The 16,536-nt window shown below is 50.6% G+C and overlaps 1 protein-coding gene across 5 annotated transcripts in view; it reads right to left on the bottom strand.

The window, feature by feature from the left end:
* Window positions 1-665: 665 nt before the first annotated feature.
* The window catches only part of ZNF496 (zinc finger protein 496), a 36,793-nt gene continuing 20,922 nt past the window's right edge, over window positions 666-16,536 (bottom strand). For 4 of the 5 annotated variants that reach the window (XM_053905357.1, XM_053905376.1, XM_053905329.1 and 1 more), the window contains exons 6-9: window positions 11,239-11,371; window positions 10,497-10,604; window positions 9,384-9,497; window positions 666-3,859 (exon numbers count right to left, since the gene is read on the bottom strand). In XM_053905357.1, coding sequence (XP_053761332.1) covers window positions 3,123-3,859; window positions 9,384-9,497; window positions 10,497-10,604; window positions 11,239-11,371 — 1,092 coding nt within the window. In that variant the 3' untranslated portion in view covers window positions 666-3,122. The remainder of the gene's footprint in view (window positions 3,860-9,383; window positions 9,498-10,496; window positions 10,605-11,238; window positions 11,372-16,536) is intronic. The other variant, XM_053905388.1, reaches the window with a different exon arrangement.

Raw genomic sequence — 16,536 nt, forward strand, 5'->3', positions numbered from 1 at the left:
CACGAAGATTCCCCAGTACTCCTTTCCTGGCCAGCCTGCCTTCATGAGCACATGTCTTAACATGTAGTCTTGATGCAAGGAGCACCAGTGGGCCGCACCATCACTTTTAAGACAAAACAGGATCAACTTTTGTTGCCAAAAGACAACGTGCCTGGGCTTGAGAGGATTGGGGGTCATCCAATCCCCTACATTACACTGCAAATAGAAGAGCTTGTGCATGGTCCAAATTCTGCTTTTGGTGGAGGAAGGAAACCATCTCAGGGAAGAAGAGCAACTTGGACCAACGTCCAAGTCCAAGTCAGGTGTGGACTTGCACCTTCTCTCCCATCAGTGTTACAGCGTGACTTAGGAATGGCAAGAGTTCAGGAGACAAAGGATGCACTAAAAAATGGCCAAAGTTCAGTGAAATAGCTATGGTGTAACCAGGAGTGCAACTTACCCTTGGTGTAGAGAGAGTGGCTTCCTTTCTCTTCCAGAGAAGGCTCAGATCAGGTGACGGAAACTATCTGAGACATAAAGGTTTCACACGTGGATGTCTGATGTCCAGAAGGAACATTTTCAAGATCATTATACCTGAAGCCCTACTGTTCTGGCCTGTTGACTGACCATCTCTCCCAGCTGTGCATTTTACTTTTTTAACTAAAATTAAAAGTCTAACACGAATATTAATTCAGTGAGTTTTTATTATGCACCTGTTCAGTTTGTGGGAACAATGCCAAGGGATCAGAGGAACAGAGAGGGCAGATGCTTCTCAGACGAGAAGTCTCGTCTTCTGAACCTCCATGGCCAGGTAGAGACCCCTCACCTGCCTGCCCAGTGCCCACAGAGGGAGGGAGGAACCAAGTGGGCCAGCCCTCCTATTACCTGCAGCTTTCCACAATGCAGGCAGCCCTGGCTTCTTCTGCACAGATGAACCTGGGATTTGAGCTACATCACCCATGACGGTTCCCAGGAGCAATGTCAACTCCTGGTTTGCTGGGCGCCTTGGTCAGCTTTGGGTCAGGGAATCAGAGGCTGCCTCACGATGTCTGATTGATACTCAAGAAACACACAGCCTCTCTTTAGGTTTCAGTTCTGTTACATTCCACTTGTTCCTTACTTACAATCAGATTTCACATGTAAAATACACCAGGTAAGTGAAGCAATGCTCCTTGTAGACGTGTCTTAAGTGGGTGGGTTAATACACTCACCAATGGACCTTTGGGCAAAAGCACAGCTGGACGAGACAAATGTGCACAGCGTCTGGCTTCTATTTGGAATTTTCCACTTTCTTATTAGCCTTAAAAGATCTGGGGGGTTTATTTTCCCCGTTTCCTGGCAGATTGATACAAGAGGCAAATTCTTCTGAAACAAAGAGCCCCAATAGTTTATTTATTACTGAGGGTACGACCAAATGGTTTTATGACACTTACTGTTCCTGGGTATGAAGCTGCCCTTACACAGGCACAGCCATCATTTAACTGTAGGACCTTGGGACTCTCTCATTGGGTCTGGGGGAGTGGTGTCTTGACAGGACAATGAAGTGAATGACAAGGAGACACTGGCAGGTGTATAAATAATACAGAACACCTGACCGGTTGCTGGCTTTTACAACTGGCCACAGCTGCTCACCAGTCCCCAGGCCTTCTCGTCACTGGGCCTAGTGGACATGGTCAGTTCTCCCAGAAGCATTAAGACCACAGCCATCCATGACTGAGATTCCACTCCCCATCCAGAATGCCAGGCTACAAACTTTGAAGGCTCTTGTGCAGAGGACACCCCGCCCTGAAAGCAGCAGCTTGGGTCTGAATCGTGCTTCCGGTTGAAGGAAGAGCTAGCTACAGTGTTTGTATTGGTTCTTGTGTGGATTGGGGATGAGACCATTACGTGACCATGTGGTATTGTGGGCTGAACTGTGTCCCCAACCCCCACAACTCTAACCCTGGCACACTGGAGTGTGACCTTCTTTGGAACTGAGGCCACGGCAGGTGTAATTAGTTAAGATGGGAGTCTACGGGAGTAGGACGGGCAGACCTTAGATATGGATGCAGTCCTTCCAGAAAGGGACAGACACACACACAGAGCACCATGTGAGAATACAGCAGAGCTAGGGTGATGCTTCTGGAAGCCATGCAGTACCAACAATTGCCAGCAAGCCCTGGGATGCAGGGACAGGCGACAGGCGACGCATGAAATAAACCCTCCCCTGGGAGCGGCCACCCTGATCTTGGACTTGTGCCTTCAGAACTGAGATGATGCCTTTGTTGTTTAAGGCATCTGGTTTCTGCAGGAGCCCTTGCAAACGACCACAACCAGCACACTAAGTCACATACGCAGAGCATGAGCATGACTTCACGTGAGGTTCTGTTTTCCCGGCTCAGCTCACCCAGACAAACACAACAGGACACCCTCACTGGGGGCTGAGCGTCCCCCCCTTCTTGGACTTGATGGACTGCACGTCCACCCAAAACCACCTATGGAGACCCTTCAAGGGTACAAGGAAACAGCATTTAGGGGCGGGTGTGCTACAGTTTAAAATGGGGCTTTGCCTTAGATAAGCTCCTGTTCCCTAATAAGCAGACACCATCACAAATAAAAGGGTAGGAGTTTCCCTTTTGCAGGAGCTATAAAGCCCCCCAGCACGGTTTGAGCCTGAAAAGGGCTGCCTGATAGCAGTGGGTTGTTTCTATGGGCCAAGAGGTGATGGAGACTCAGCCTTCTGATGACAGGATGTGGCCTGGTGTGTTTGGCCCTGTGGTCACAGGCCCACAGGCCCTGCCTTATTGCCACCCTCAGCCCATCAGCACACCCCAAGCTTCTTGCTGCCAGACAGCAGTGCAGGTACCCCCAGACCTCAGTACAGGGGAAGGGAGTGTACTTGACACTGGCTGGCAAGGGCCAGACCCCGGGGGGGTGGTCCCATCCCTCCCTGCCAGGGAAGCTCTGGAGTGACTGTTCTCTAGGACCTGCAGAGATGAAGAGTCACAGCTGGTGGAGACGCGCCCTCCCTGCTTTTTGGCACGGCCGAGACAGAGCGCATGCTCAGTCGGCCACTATCTCATTTCTACCTGAGAGCGAAGAGTGGGAGGACGGAGCTTCTGTCCCGGGCAGGTGCACCGCGGGAGGGGCCAGGCCGGGCCGCCTCAGTAGGAGTTGAGGGCCTGCTTGGAGCGGCGCTTCAAGTGCAGGCGCTGGTGGCGAAGCAGGTCGCAGTTCTGAGAGAAGCTCTTGACGCAGTAGCGGCACTGGAAGGGCTGCGCCGTGCCCCGCAGGTGCGCGCTGCTGCGGTGCCGCGCCAGGTGTTCCGGCCGCTGGAACGCCCGCCCGCAGTCGCAGCACTGGAAGGCTAGCAGGCCGTCCGGGCCCCCGCCCACGGCCCCCGCCGCGTTCGGCTCGGTCTTCGCCACGGGCTCCAGTCCACCCGTCGGCAGGTGTATCCGCCTGTGCGACAGCAGGTGCGAGTTGAGGCGGAAGCTCTTCCCGCAGGCGCCGCAGCGGTAGGGCTTCTGCGCCTCGTGGCTCTCCAGGTGCCCGTCCAGGTCCTCGCTGTCGCTGAACAGCTCCCCGCACACCGAGCACTCGTGCGGCTTCTGCTCCCTGCGGCTGCGCAGGTGCCGGATGAAGTTGACCCTCCAGCGGAAGATCTTCCCGCAGTTGGGGCAGATGTAGGACTTTTTGGATGACGTCTGCACCTCGTCCCCGGGCTCTGCGCCGCTGCGGTGGGAAGCGGGGAGGCTGCGCGGCTTCTCGGCCGGGCCCCGCGGCTCATCAGTGCAGTAAGGGCCGAGCTGGGAGTCCTCGTCTCCAGAGCTGGACAGGACGATCTCGATGGTCACCTCCTCGTCCAGGCCGTTCTCGGGGGTCAGCGCATCCCCTCCGGCTACAGGGAAGCCACGCGGAAGTTCAATCAGTGCTGCTGCCCATGCCACAGCTCTGCCCATGCAAAGGCTCCCCAGGGAGGTTCAGAGTAGATTCTCTTCCCCTTCCCTGTCCTGATCCCTTAAGGCCCCATCACACAATTCTTTCCTTCCTCCTTTTCTAGGCAGAGACCCCTACAAGCTCTAAGGACTTTGTATTTGTCAGTATGAAGTCTTGGCCATTTACACATCAGTTAACACCACTTACCTAATGTCATAGGGCACGTTAAAGCTGTCAGGAAAGAGAAAGACACCATATTCTAGAAAGGCAGTGCCAGGAAGGTACCAGCTACCATGTGCTGAGCACTGACAAGCTCCAGGGGCTCTGTGGCACTTGTGACATAAACAGCCCTGTTTATTCCTGGACATAAATCACTCATGTATTATTTGCCAAATTATATACACACGCAAACTTGGGTGACACACTCTGGGCTCAGGGTTGAAGGGGAGTCAGGCTCGTTGTGCTGACCTCAGGGCTGTTCAACAGTACCCTACACCCAGGTCAGCTTTTCCTCAGTGTCACCTCTGACACCTGCCAGCCGCCCCCAGTGGTGATGGGTAGAGCTGCTCTGTACTTTAGACTGCAGTGGGCAGACTCCATGAATCCTGAGTCTGTGATGTTGGAAGATGGGTGGGGAGTGGGGTGAAGTCGTAGCCCCAGGCCCACCACGTAGCTCCCCATCTGGTCTGTTTCCTCACTGTGTGAGATGTGGGACTGAGGTGGGGCGGCGGGGAGTGCTGCGAGACCCCCTTGAGGTCTTAGCAGGAATTGAGATGTTAGCAGAAATATGCTGATTCTGGATTTAGTCTCTGGAGGAAGGAGCATTCTGTGAGGTTAGGGAACCTGAGGGTGGGTGGAGCTGGAGAGACAGAAGCAGGGCAGCAGGACCCAGGAGCCACAGAGCATGGGGCAGACACCAGGCAGCAGCAGGGCCATGAAGCACTTGTTCCTAAGGGGACTAGGGTAAGGGGACACAGCACAACATGAGACTGGGGAATAAAGACTTGAGAACCTGGAAAATTCCCACTTTTATCCACACTGAAAAAATTACAAAGTATGCTCTGGAGAGAATGCCCAAGTGGCCGGATAACCATTTGGTAAAGGGATTCTGGGTGTAACCCACGGAGGGGAGGCAATCCAGGGAAGAGCTGTGGAGGACCCTCTGGTCTGGTGACCTGAATGCCTGTGAACTGCACTGTGAGCAGGGATGCTGCCAACTCAGACTAAAAAGCAAGAGACCTTAGGAAGGCCGTCAGACTCCTGGGATTCCACAGAGTAGGCCAGCAGAGCTATCTGGAGACACATGGGAGTCAGCCTTGATGAAAGAGGGCTGGTTCCAATGGCCGTCCCCAGGTAGACAGGATGCTACAGTGGCCTGGGGCCCAAGGGCGATCAGAGTGCTGGCCAGAGATTGATCCCAAGCCTTAAGTTCAAGTTTATTTATTTTTGAGAGAGAGAGAGAACGAATGAGTGTGCACATGAGCAGGGGAGGGGCAGAGAGAGAGAGAATCCCAAGAGGGTTCTGTGCTGAGTCAGCACAGAACCCAACTTGGTGCTCAAACTCATGACCATGAGATCACGACCTGAGCCAATATAAAGAGTCAGACATTTAACACACTGAGCCACCCAGGTGCCCCAAACTTTCTTTTTTTTTTTTTTAAATTTTTTAATGTTTATTTTTGAAAGAGAGACAGAGTGCAAGCAGGGGAGGGGCAGAGAGCGGGAGGCACAGAATCTGAAGCAGGCTCCAGGCTCTGAGCTGTCGATACAGAGCCCGGCGTGGGGCTCAAACTCATGAACCACGAGATCATGATTTGAGCCGAAGTCGGACCCTTAACCAACTGAGCCACCCAGGCACCCCAAGCCTTAAGTTCTAATGGAATTTGCCCTACTGGGCCTCAAACGTGCTTGGGAACCTTTCTTCTTCTTCCCAATTTTCCCCTTTTGGGATGAAAAGGTCTATCCTGTGCCAGCCTGAGGACTGCACTTTGAGAAGTACAGAACTGGACGTGTGGTTTCACAGATTCACAGCCAGAGAGGATGTGCCTTGGGTCTCACCTCTACCTGATCTACAGGACATTCAGATAAGGTTACGGATGCAGAGCTGGTGCTGGAAGAGATTAAGGGATGTCCAGAGAGGGTGAATACACTTTGCATGGGAAGAGAACATGGACTTTGCAGGACACGAGGGTGGAATGAGCTGAACTGCAGCCCCTTAAAAACCCATAGATCCAAGTCCTGACCCCAGTACCTCTGAATATGAGCATATTTGGAAATAAGGCATTTCAAGAGGAAATTAAGTTAAAATGAGGTCATTAGGGCAGGACCTGCTCCACCAGGTGTCCTTGTAAGAAGATTGGGGCACAGACACTCAGAGATGGATTGCGAGAAGACACAGGGAGACCGCCATATACAAGCCAAGAAGGGGGAGGGGGGCTCAGAAGCCCACCATGCGGCCACCTTCATCCTAGCTGTGCGGCCTCCAGAATTCTGAGAAAATCCACCCTTGTTTGAGCCTCCCGGTCTGTGGTATCTTGGTATCGCAGCCCTCCGACACTAATAGAATGCACATGGGAGGACATCCACTCAGATCAGAAAGTTAACAAAAATAGACGTGGAGCTTCTGAAGAGGGAGGAAGAAATCAACAGTAATGCTGTTGCGTGTCATCAATACAACAATGTGAAGAATCCCTAGTAGGTAACATGAGACTCCGAGGTGTGCCCAGAGCAGCAGGAAGAGAGTAACAGGGGGGCTCTTGGCTCAGCACTGATGAGTAACAAGGTGTGTGGGGGCGGACGCAGGGGCGCTGAACTGAGTAGTAGGGTAACGGTGGGGTAACAGGCAAGAATTACTGATCTATCTACGTGCTTTTACATGAACTATTTAATCCTCAACAACGAGTCCATCTGAGGGCACCCGGGGGGGGTGGGGGTGGGGCTCAGTCCTTTAGGTGTCCAGACTCTTGAATTCAGTTCAGGTCATGATCTCATGGTTTGTGGGTTCAAGCCCCATGCTGGGCTCTGTGCTGACAGTGTGGAGCCTGCTTGGGATTCTCTGTCTCTCAAAATAAATAAATAAACATTAAAAAAAGGAAAAAGAACCATAGTAACCCCACCTGGCAACTATGATGATTACGCCGTTTGGCAGGTGAAAAATTTAAAGCAGAGGGAGAAAGCAGCCCTGGCTTTCAGGAGAGCTGTGGCCAGGCTGTGCTGCAGGCAGGAAATGGCCAGACCGGCGTGTGAGCCGGGAGCAGAGGCACATGCCTTGGCTCGCAGCTGACATGTCCTGAAGAGCACTCTATGCACTAGAAATGAACAGACCCCCAAGAGCCAGAGGGGCTGAGGGGCAGCGTGGACTGAAAGTAAATAAAAAAAAATAAAGGCATTATAAAAAACATATTCGTAGAATGTTAGAATGGGGAGGCTTACTTACAAGACAAAAAACCAAACAGGAGACGATGAATAAATTTACATTTTTAAAATGCAGAACAAGAATCACAGGCTGAAAGACCTAGAAAGTTTAAAAAAAGTGGGAAGAATCGTGTGCATATATGTAAGAGGCCCTTAATGTTGAGTTTCTATGAAATTCTCTCAGAGAACACCAGCTTGGTAATGTGAAGGGCATAGCCCAGATGTTGTGCATCTGACCACATGGCTTCATATCTGCAGTGCAGGGTGTTCCTGGGCCCCTGACTTTGGACCACGTGCCCCAGATGCACAACAGAGACATCACAGTACCTCTTACGGGCTAGATATCTGTCTCCCCCAGTACTCATACTTTCGAGCCCGCGTTAGGCAGTGCGGCCTTTGTGGGGGGTGGGGGGTGGTGGTGGCTAGGTTTAGACAGTGGGACCTAATGGTATTGGGACCCTTGCGTTGGGATGAGAGCCCTTACAAGAAGAGGAAGAGACAGGACAGATCCATGCTGTCTCCTTCCAAGAGCACACAGGGAGAAGGCAAGCGTCTACGAGCCAGGAAGAGTCCTAACTCCTTACAGGATGTGCTAGCACTGCCATCTCAGACTCCCCCCACCTCCAGACTGTGAGAAATAAATCCCTTTCGTCTAAGGTGCCCCATCTACACTGTCTTGCAGAATCAGCCTGTGCTAAGACAGTATGCATCTTGGAAGGTGCCAGAAGGACCCAGTGCACACAATCTCGTTGAGAACTTACAGTAGTGCTGCACTTGGGCCCTAAACAGAGCTCACCAAATGTGAACAGGGAAAAGCCAACAAAAACAAGGATGAATGAATATTAACTAGTCGACACACAGAGGAAACGTGGGAAGCAAAAAGACATGTTCCATCTCCGTGCAGCACTGAGACGCACTGGTGATTGGCACGAATGGACGGGCCCATAGCATCTTGCGTGGGCACGGCTGTGCAGGTACAGACCCTTCCCCTGATGTCACACAGCATGGGCCACCAAAACAAAACCAGTGCCTGTTCCTGGGAATCCAGCACCTCCCCAATCTCAGATGGCAACCTTGGATTGTGCCATTTCAGAAGAGACTCTGTGTCAGGACCCAGGAAGGGGAGTGGAGGTGAGAGCACTCCATGTTGGTGAACATCCGTCCCCCTTGTGAAATGACGCCGGTGGGGGTGAGACACACTGTGGGCAGGGAGGTGCCAGCAAGGACCCAACATGCCTCTGGGGGTATTGCTGAAGCCTGCATGAACGATCACCCTCAGCACACAGATTTACACAAACACACACATAAATGACTGTGGGCCCTGCATGAAGCTGCATGGAAATACCACAATCCCACGCAAGTCTTGCCTCCAAATGCCACCACGGGTCAAAGAGATCATGCGTTAGCCCGTCTTCCTAACTGAGGGAAATCTCCATGACCCAGTGGGCTCTAGGGAGAACCAGAGCTTGGGTCTGATGTTTGGAAGAAGGTCTGAATCCCGAGACCAATAAGGCTGGCTGTATTTTAGTCCTTGCTTCTGCAGGTGGTGACTTTCACCATCACAGCTCAGAGTGCATGCTGGCCACTCCTGTGAGGCTCTGCCTCCTTGTCCAGAGGGCCCCTCAACTCGGCCATCCCAGACCTGGTCTTAATTCCTGGACTCAGATCGGGGACTCTGACCCTACATCATAGCCCTGCTTCAACCCGCAGAGGGAGGGCAAGGAAGGGAGTTTCTCCAAACCTGAGGGATCCAGGCAGAACAGAACCAGCCCAAGCAGCTGCAGCTGGTAGGGATCCCGAAGAGTCCAGTTCCTGACCCCACCCTACCTCCCAGCCGCACACACGCACCACACTGGACACTACACACACGTGCACTTTCGCATGCCTCACACCGGATACCAAGTGCACAGGCATGCACACATGGACCCCACCACACAGCACACAGGCAGGTAGACATGTGCTCACGCGCACCACACTACACACCAGCACACACCATGCTACAACCCCTACCATGTACATTGTTGCTCGCATACACACTGCACACCGCCCCCCAGTCTCCCCACCCCCTTTACCTGGGCAGGTGCTCTGGGTGAGTGCCGTCTGCTGGCAGGTCTGGAACTCGGGCACCTGCAGCTCATCCCGTTTCCTTCTCTCTTCCACCTGGAATGGCTGGAGACCTGGGAAGTCTTTCCAGAGAAGAAAATGGAGAAAATGATTTGCCCTGCAGTTGCCAGCCTCACATATGCCCTGCTGTGATCTGGAAGCAGCCCTGGGCAGCCGCTTGGTAAGGCAGAATGGCCAGCAGCAGGAACATGGGTTCTGACACCAGACAGAATCCGTGTGGATGTGGATGCCGTCTGGTCCTGAGGGCATCCCTGTGCTCACCGCCACTCTGTGGTGGGGTTTGTGCAGGCTTCAGCACGGGGCCCTGCACCCACAGATACAGACCCAGCCAGGGCAGAGGGAGCACAGGGGCCGCCGCCTCCATGTGCCAGAGAGTCTGCACCTCGTCCCAGCTGGGGGTGGTGAGCCACAGCCTGGTCTGGTTTGCCAGCTTCAGGTCCCAGAGGGGCTGAGGTGTGGAGCTGCTGCCCATACTGTGCAAAGCGTGTCTCCCTGAAGGGGTGGACATCTCATGGCATCGGGGCACGGAGTTCTGGTGACATGGACTGCCCCAGGGCAGGGAGGTTGTGGGAAAATGCTGCTGAGCTGTGCTGCTGTCCACTAAGCCCCAGCACCTCTCTGTGCCTTGGTTTCCTCACATAAACCAGACTGGCCAGGCATTCAGAGGTGCTATGCCTGGTGCCTGGCCAGGAGAAGCTATGGCCTCCTCCTCCTCCTCCTCCTCCTCCCCGGCCTCAGTTCTGGAGAGTACCTGACCTCACATGTGGGAGTTGGGGGCAGGGGGGCACCTGTTCGGCACAAACCAGCACTGCTTACAGTGAGAAGAAAGACTTCTGTCACACCCTGGACTCTGGCTGAGGGCAGAGTGATCCCCACACCCAACAGAACTGAAACCTCACAGTGTTTCTGGAAGAGTCAGGGAAGAGGCCAGGCATGTTCCAGCAAGACAGAGTGTGGGATGGGGGGGAGGGGGAGGGACACTGAGCTGCAGAGGGAGGCTGGAGAGGCTGGCCTGCCCTGGCCAGCAGCAAACTCCCCCCAGCTCTGCAACCATCACTCACCCAAGTAAGAAACCTGGGGCACGTCCTTCCCTTGCAGATCCTGCAACTCTGGAACCCGGGGCTCGTTCTCCTCTCCCTGGGAGAGATGCAGCTGGGTGCCCGGGTCACCTGTTCGTGGAGAGGAGGACACAGTTGTCACTGAGGTGTCTGCACAGGAGCCCAGGCCAGATGGAGGGGGGGGAACTCCGCATCAGGGCAGACGCACCCGCAGGGGCCATGAGGGGCCATGGGGCACACAGGGAGGGAGCAGGAAAAGGAGCACATGAAAGGAAGAGCTTTGGGATGAGCGCATATCCTTTGGGGCTGTCAGGAAATCAGACATGAAGACAGCCATAGAAGAATGACAGAAAACCAGGGGTGCCTGCGTGGCTCAGGTCATGATCTCACGGCTTGTGAGTTCGAACCCCGCATTGGGCCCTGTGCTGACAGCTCAGAGCCTGGAGTCTGCTTTGTGTGTCTCCCTCTCTCTCTGCCCCTCCCCCACTCATGCTCAGTCTCTCTTGCTCTCTCAAAAATAAACAAACGCTAAAAAAAAAAAAAAAAAATGGCAGAAAACCAGACACACAGGAAACATGTTGCATTTGGTTTTGTATGAAACAGCCAGGCGAGCCTGATCTACATGTAGCAGACAGAGGGTGGGTGATGGTCAATCTGCAAAGTGCCCATGAGGTCTGGGGGTGAAAAGCAATCAGATGCTGGCCCCCCCAGTCTCTGGCCTCAGGAGAGAGGGGGGAAGTCTTACTTGGAGGCAGCGAGACCCCACAGTCCTCCCCGATGATGAACTCTCCATAGAAGCCCGTCTGCGCAGGGTCTAGAAGGGACCAGTCCTCTTGGGAGAAGCAGAAAATCATATCCTTGAAAGGAGAAACCCGGTTCTGAAACCACAGGGGGACAACGAGGATGCCTGAGTCCAGGGAAGCTCTGAACCAGGGGAAAGCAAGCTGGGATGGAGGGCAGAGCCCCTCGAGACCCCAGCCGCATGAGCCCCAGGAAGGGAAGGCAGAGAGGCTGCCCCAGCTGTAGCCTGAGATGACCTCACACGGATCGGGTTCAGCATAATCCCAATGGCAGATGCCTCTCGGGGACAGGATGGCCACGGATCATTCACTGGCTTCCTTGTCAGTGCTGGGGCAGCCTGACACCTTCAGCTCCGAGGTGGGTACACGGGGGGGTGTCCAACTGAATCACCAATGCAGACATTGCATTTTTAGAGTTTACGCTGCATATGTGCAAAGTACAAGCTTGTTCACTGCAGCATTAATGATTCCAGGTGACAGTGAAAGAATCCGACATCTGTGCCCAGTGTCACAGAACTAAGCTACTTCCCAGCAGGAACATCACACACCGGTGAGGAGGAACGAGGGCCTGTCTGTACCAAGAAGGAATCCCTCTAAGGGATTCACCCATGGAAAAAGCACCCATGTGGAAGGTGGTCTAGATGGTCCCCATGTGCCAAGTGTCCAGAAGTCTGGAACGCTGCCTGCTGCTATAGAGGGGCCTATGGTTAGTGCTACGTGGAGACTTTGCCTTCTTTCTTTCTTAAAAAAAAAAATTATTACTGTCTTTTTAAATTACATAGGCTCCACACCCAAGGTGGGGCTTGAACTCAGGATGCTGAGATCAAGTGTTGGATGATCCACCGACTGAGCCAGCCAAGTGTCCTGACAAGGAGACTTTTCTTATACTTTGAGTCATGAACCATGGCAATTTTTAATTTAAAAAGTGATAGCATATGCATATAATACCAGGATACCATAACAATAAAGAAGGGCACCTGGGGGCTTAGTCGGTTAGGCGTCCGACTGCAGCTCAGGTCGTGATCTCGCAGTTTGTGGGTTCGAGCACCATGCTGGGCTCTGTGCTGAGAGGTCAGAACCTGGAGCCTGCTTCAGATTCTGTGTCTCCTTCTCTCTCTGCCCCTCCTCCGTTTGCACTCTCTCTCCCTCTCAAATATAAATACAATAAACATTAAAAAAATAAATAAATGAAGATATCCTCTGCAAAATGGAACTACAAGATCTCTGCCAGCTGAAGCATGAAGTGAGGGTTTCAAGTTTCCTGTGAATGTTACAAGACAAATGGATGGTAACAATAAATGTCATGTAAACATTGTTCATTTTGGGGGCACATGGGTGGTTCAGTCGGTTAAGCATCCAACTCTTGGTTTCAGCTTAGGTCATGATCTCACCGTTTGTGAGTTTGAGCCCTGCATCAGGCTCTGTGCTGGCAGCTCAGAGCCTAGAGCCTGCTTCAGATTCTGTGTCTCCCTCTCTCTCTGCCTCTCCCCTGCTCATACTCACTCTCTCTCAAAAATAAATAAAACATTAAAAACATGAAAGAGAATTCATAGTATTTCTTTCATTATTAATTTTTTAATGTTTATCAACACATTTCTGAGAGAGCGACAGCATGAGCAGGGAAGGGGCACAGAGAGAGGGAGACAGAATCCCAAGCAGGCTCTGCACCATCAGCATGGAGCCCAATGTGGGCCTTGAACCCATGAACCATGAGATCATTACCTGAGCCGAAATCAAGAGTCGGATGCTCAACTGATTGAACCATGCAGGTGCCCCATAAACTCTTTAAAGGTCAATCATCAGGAATATAAGTGAAATTTAACAGTCGTAGGTTTACAATTACTTCTTGGTTTTTCTTTGCCCAAGCAAAGGTTAAATCTGATTAAAAAGATTATAAGTGTTATGCTCCTCTGGGTCCTGGAGGGTGTAGGAAAACGGGTCCTCACACGTGCTTAGCAGAAATGCATGTTTCTGGACATTTGGGAGAATGCTAACAGAAGCACACCCATTCTACTTCTGGGAAATTTTCCTAAGGAATCCTCAGAGATATATGCAAAAATGTGTGTGAAACAACATGGAACACGCTGTTTGGGAGAATTGTGCGAGGATTCTTTCATTCTGCACACTTTTCCCTAGTGGCTGAAGACTGCCCTGAGCGTGTAGTATGTAGCTAGCTCTAGGACATGGACTTATTTCAGAGTATGGTTCTGTCAATAACGTTCGGGTTTTCCCCAATTCTTTGCCACTAAGAGCAACGGTCCAATGAACTCCCTCATCAGTCTCCCTGCCCACGAGCAAGTGTCTCCAGGGTCGACATGAACACACCTCTTCCCCAATATTAAATATTCCCACATCGTTCTTCCAGTGGGGTACCCACAACTGTACTCCACAGGCAACACACCTGTACTGTTCACCCACACCTTTGCCAACACCTGGCAAGGCCACGTCTACGGTTCTAATGACACTGTGGGCAAGGAGCAATCAGCAGTGGAACTACCCTTTTCTCGATGAACATTTTTCTCATGGGTTTATGGGCCAATCTGCATCTGTCTTCTTTGAAATCCTCGTGTGTTTTCTTTGCACGTTTTTCTATTTTCTCATGGTTCCTTTTCCTAATTTTTTTAACCAGCTTATTTAAAATTGCAGACATATGTGTCTCTTATAAAAGAAAAATATTATTTTAATTTTAAAATTAAAAAAAAATCCAATGTGTTGCATTAAAAAAATCAGTAATATTAGTGGTATAGAATGAACTGTTTGAAAAAACAGAACAAAACACAAAAACCTCACACCTCATGACAAAAACACAAAACAAAAAAAACCCCAACCAAAACCAGAAGAACAAAAACAACAAAATCTTGAAATGAATCAAAGACCCATATGGAAAAAATCACAACTATAAAATTTCCAGAAGAAAATTCTGTGTGACTCTGGGGTAGACAGATTCGTTAGGACATAAAAAGTATATATTACAAAAGAAAAACATGGGACCTCTGATGTCCAATCTTCATAAGACATCAAAACACTGAAAAGGCAAACTGTAGAAGAGTGATAGAAAATATTTCCAATAATACATCAAAGGACTTTTATCCAGCATATATATATACACACACACACACACACACACACACATATATATATTTTTTTACAAGTCCTTTTTAATTTAAAAAAAAATTTTTAAGTTTATTTATTTATTTTGAGAGACAGAGACAGTATGAGTGGGGGAAGGGCAGCTAGGGAGGGAGCGAAAGAATCCCAAGCAGGCGCTGTGCTGTCAGCACAGGGCCTAATGGGGGGCTCAAACCCATGAAGCCGTGAGATCATGACCTGAACCGAAATCAAGAGTTGGATGCTTAACCAACTGGGCCACCCAGGCGCCCTAAATTTAGTTTTTATTTGAGAGAGAGAGAGAGAGAGTGTGAGCAGGGGAGAGGGACAGAGGGGCAGAGGGAGAGAGAATCTTAAGCAGGTTCTATGCTCAGCACAGAGCCTGACACAGAGCTCAATCCCATGACCCTGGGATTATGACCTGAGCCGAAATCAAGAATCAGATGCTCAACTGACTGAGCCACCTAGGCACTCCTATTTTACAAAGTTCTTGAAACACAGTAAGATGGTGGGGGGGGGGGGGGAAGGGCGCCTGGTTGGTTCAGTTGGTATGCATGCAATCTCAGGGCCATGAGTTTAAGCCCCACATTAGGTGTAGAGCTTACTTAAAACAAAACAAAAAACTGCAGTAAGCAACCCAGTAAGCAGGGAAAATATTTAGGCACTTCACGAAAGATTAAAAGAAATGATCCACAGCACATGGAAAGATGAAAAACCTCATTAGTCAACAGGGAATTGAAAATTAAAACCATAATAAGACACCTATTTTAATGGGCAAAATATACACTTTTTCTTAAAAAAAAAAAAAATGACAATACCAGTAAATGGTGAAGATGTGTAGCAAAAGGAACTCTCATTCATTTAGGTAGGAGTGTTGAGTGGTAAACCACCACAGAAAACAGCCATTTCTCATATAATCAATCACATCCTTACCCTACAATTCCACTTCTGGATAATCGCCCAAGAGAAATAAAAACCTGTATCCACAAAAAGACATATAAGTGTTCTAGAAGTCTCACTCATAATGGCCAAAGTGGAAAGGACCCAAATATGGGTTGACAAGTGACTGGGTAAACCAGCTGTCAGTGTACAATGGAATACTACTCAGCAATAAAAAAGGAACAACTGATAGACACGTGAGTGATGCTGAAATCACTGGGCTGAGTAAGAGAAGCCTGGCACAAAAGACCACGTGCTGTAGGATTCCATTTACAGAAAATTCTAGAATGAGAGAAAATCATCTACAGTGGCAAAAGGGAGATCATGGCTGGCCTGGGTGTGAGAGCAGGACTTGCAACGGGCACAGGGGAACTTCTGGGATTTGATGGAAAGGAGATGTTTTCTATGTTGACTGGGGTCATAGTTATGTGAGTGCAGACACTTGTCAAAAACTATCCAAACTTGGGGTGCGTGGGAGACTCAGTCAGTTTTTAAGTGTCCAACTTCAGCTCAGGTCATGATCTCATGGTCTGTGGGTTCAAGCCCCATGTCGGGCTCTGTGCTGTAAGCTCAGAGCCTGGAGCCTGCTTTGGATGCTGTGTCTCCCTCTCTCTCTGCCCCTCCCCTGCTCATGCTCTGTCTCTCCCTCAAAAATAAACATTAAAACATTAAAAAAATAAATAAATAAACTAATAGAGTATTTCAAAAATGTGTGAAGTCGAATCAGGAGTTTGAAACAGGCTTCTCAAACTCACATATGCCTACGAACCACCTAGGCATCTCAGTAACGATGCACTCTGCATCAGTAGGTCTATGGAGGAGTCTGAGAGGCGGCATTTGAACAAGCTGTAAGTGGCTTTGCTCCCAGAAGAGGTCGGTATGATGGAAGCCTGTCCTCCCAAGACGAGTTCCACAGGATGGAAGATGGAGCTGAGAAAGCCATGGGTTTGCAGGACAGAATCTGATGTTGGTTTCAAAGGGGATTAGAAGGTCCATCCCAAATACACCACTTTGGCATTAGGACTTTCAGTCAACTGAGAAACAGGATCACAGAGAAAGTTCTCTACTCAGGGCGCCTGGGTGGCTCAGTTGGTTGAGTGACTCTTGACCTCAGTTCAGGTCATGATCTCACGGTTCGTGGGTTCAAGCCCTGTGGAGGGTGTGTTCTGTCAGTGCAGAGCCTGCTTGAAATTCTG

The sequence above is a fragment of the Panthera pardus genome, unplaced genomic scaffold, assembly GCF_024362965.1.
Source record: "Panthera pardus isolate Hobbes unplaced genomic scaffold, ASM2436296v1 HiC_scaffold_1, whole genome shotgun sequence".
NCBI lineage: Eukaryota > Metazoa > Chordata > Mammalia > Carnivora > Felidae > Panthera > Panthera pardus.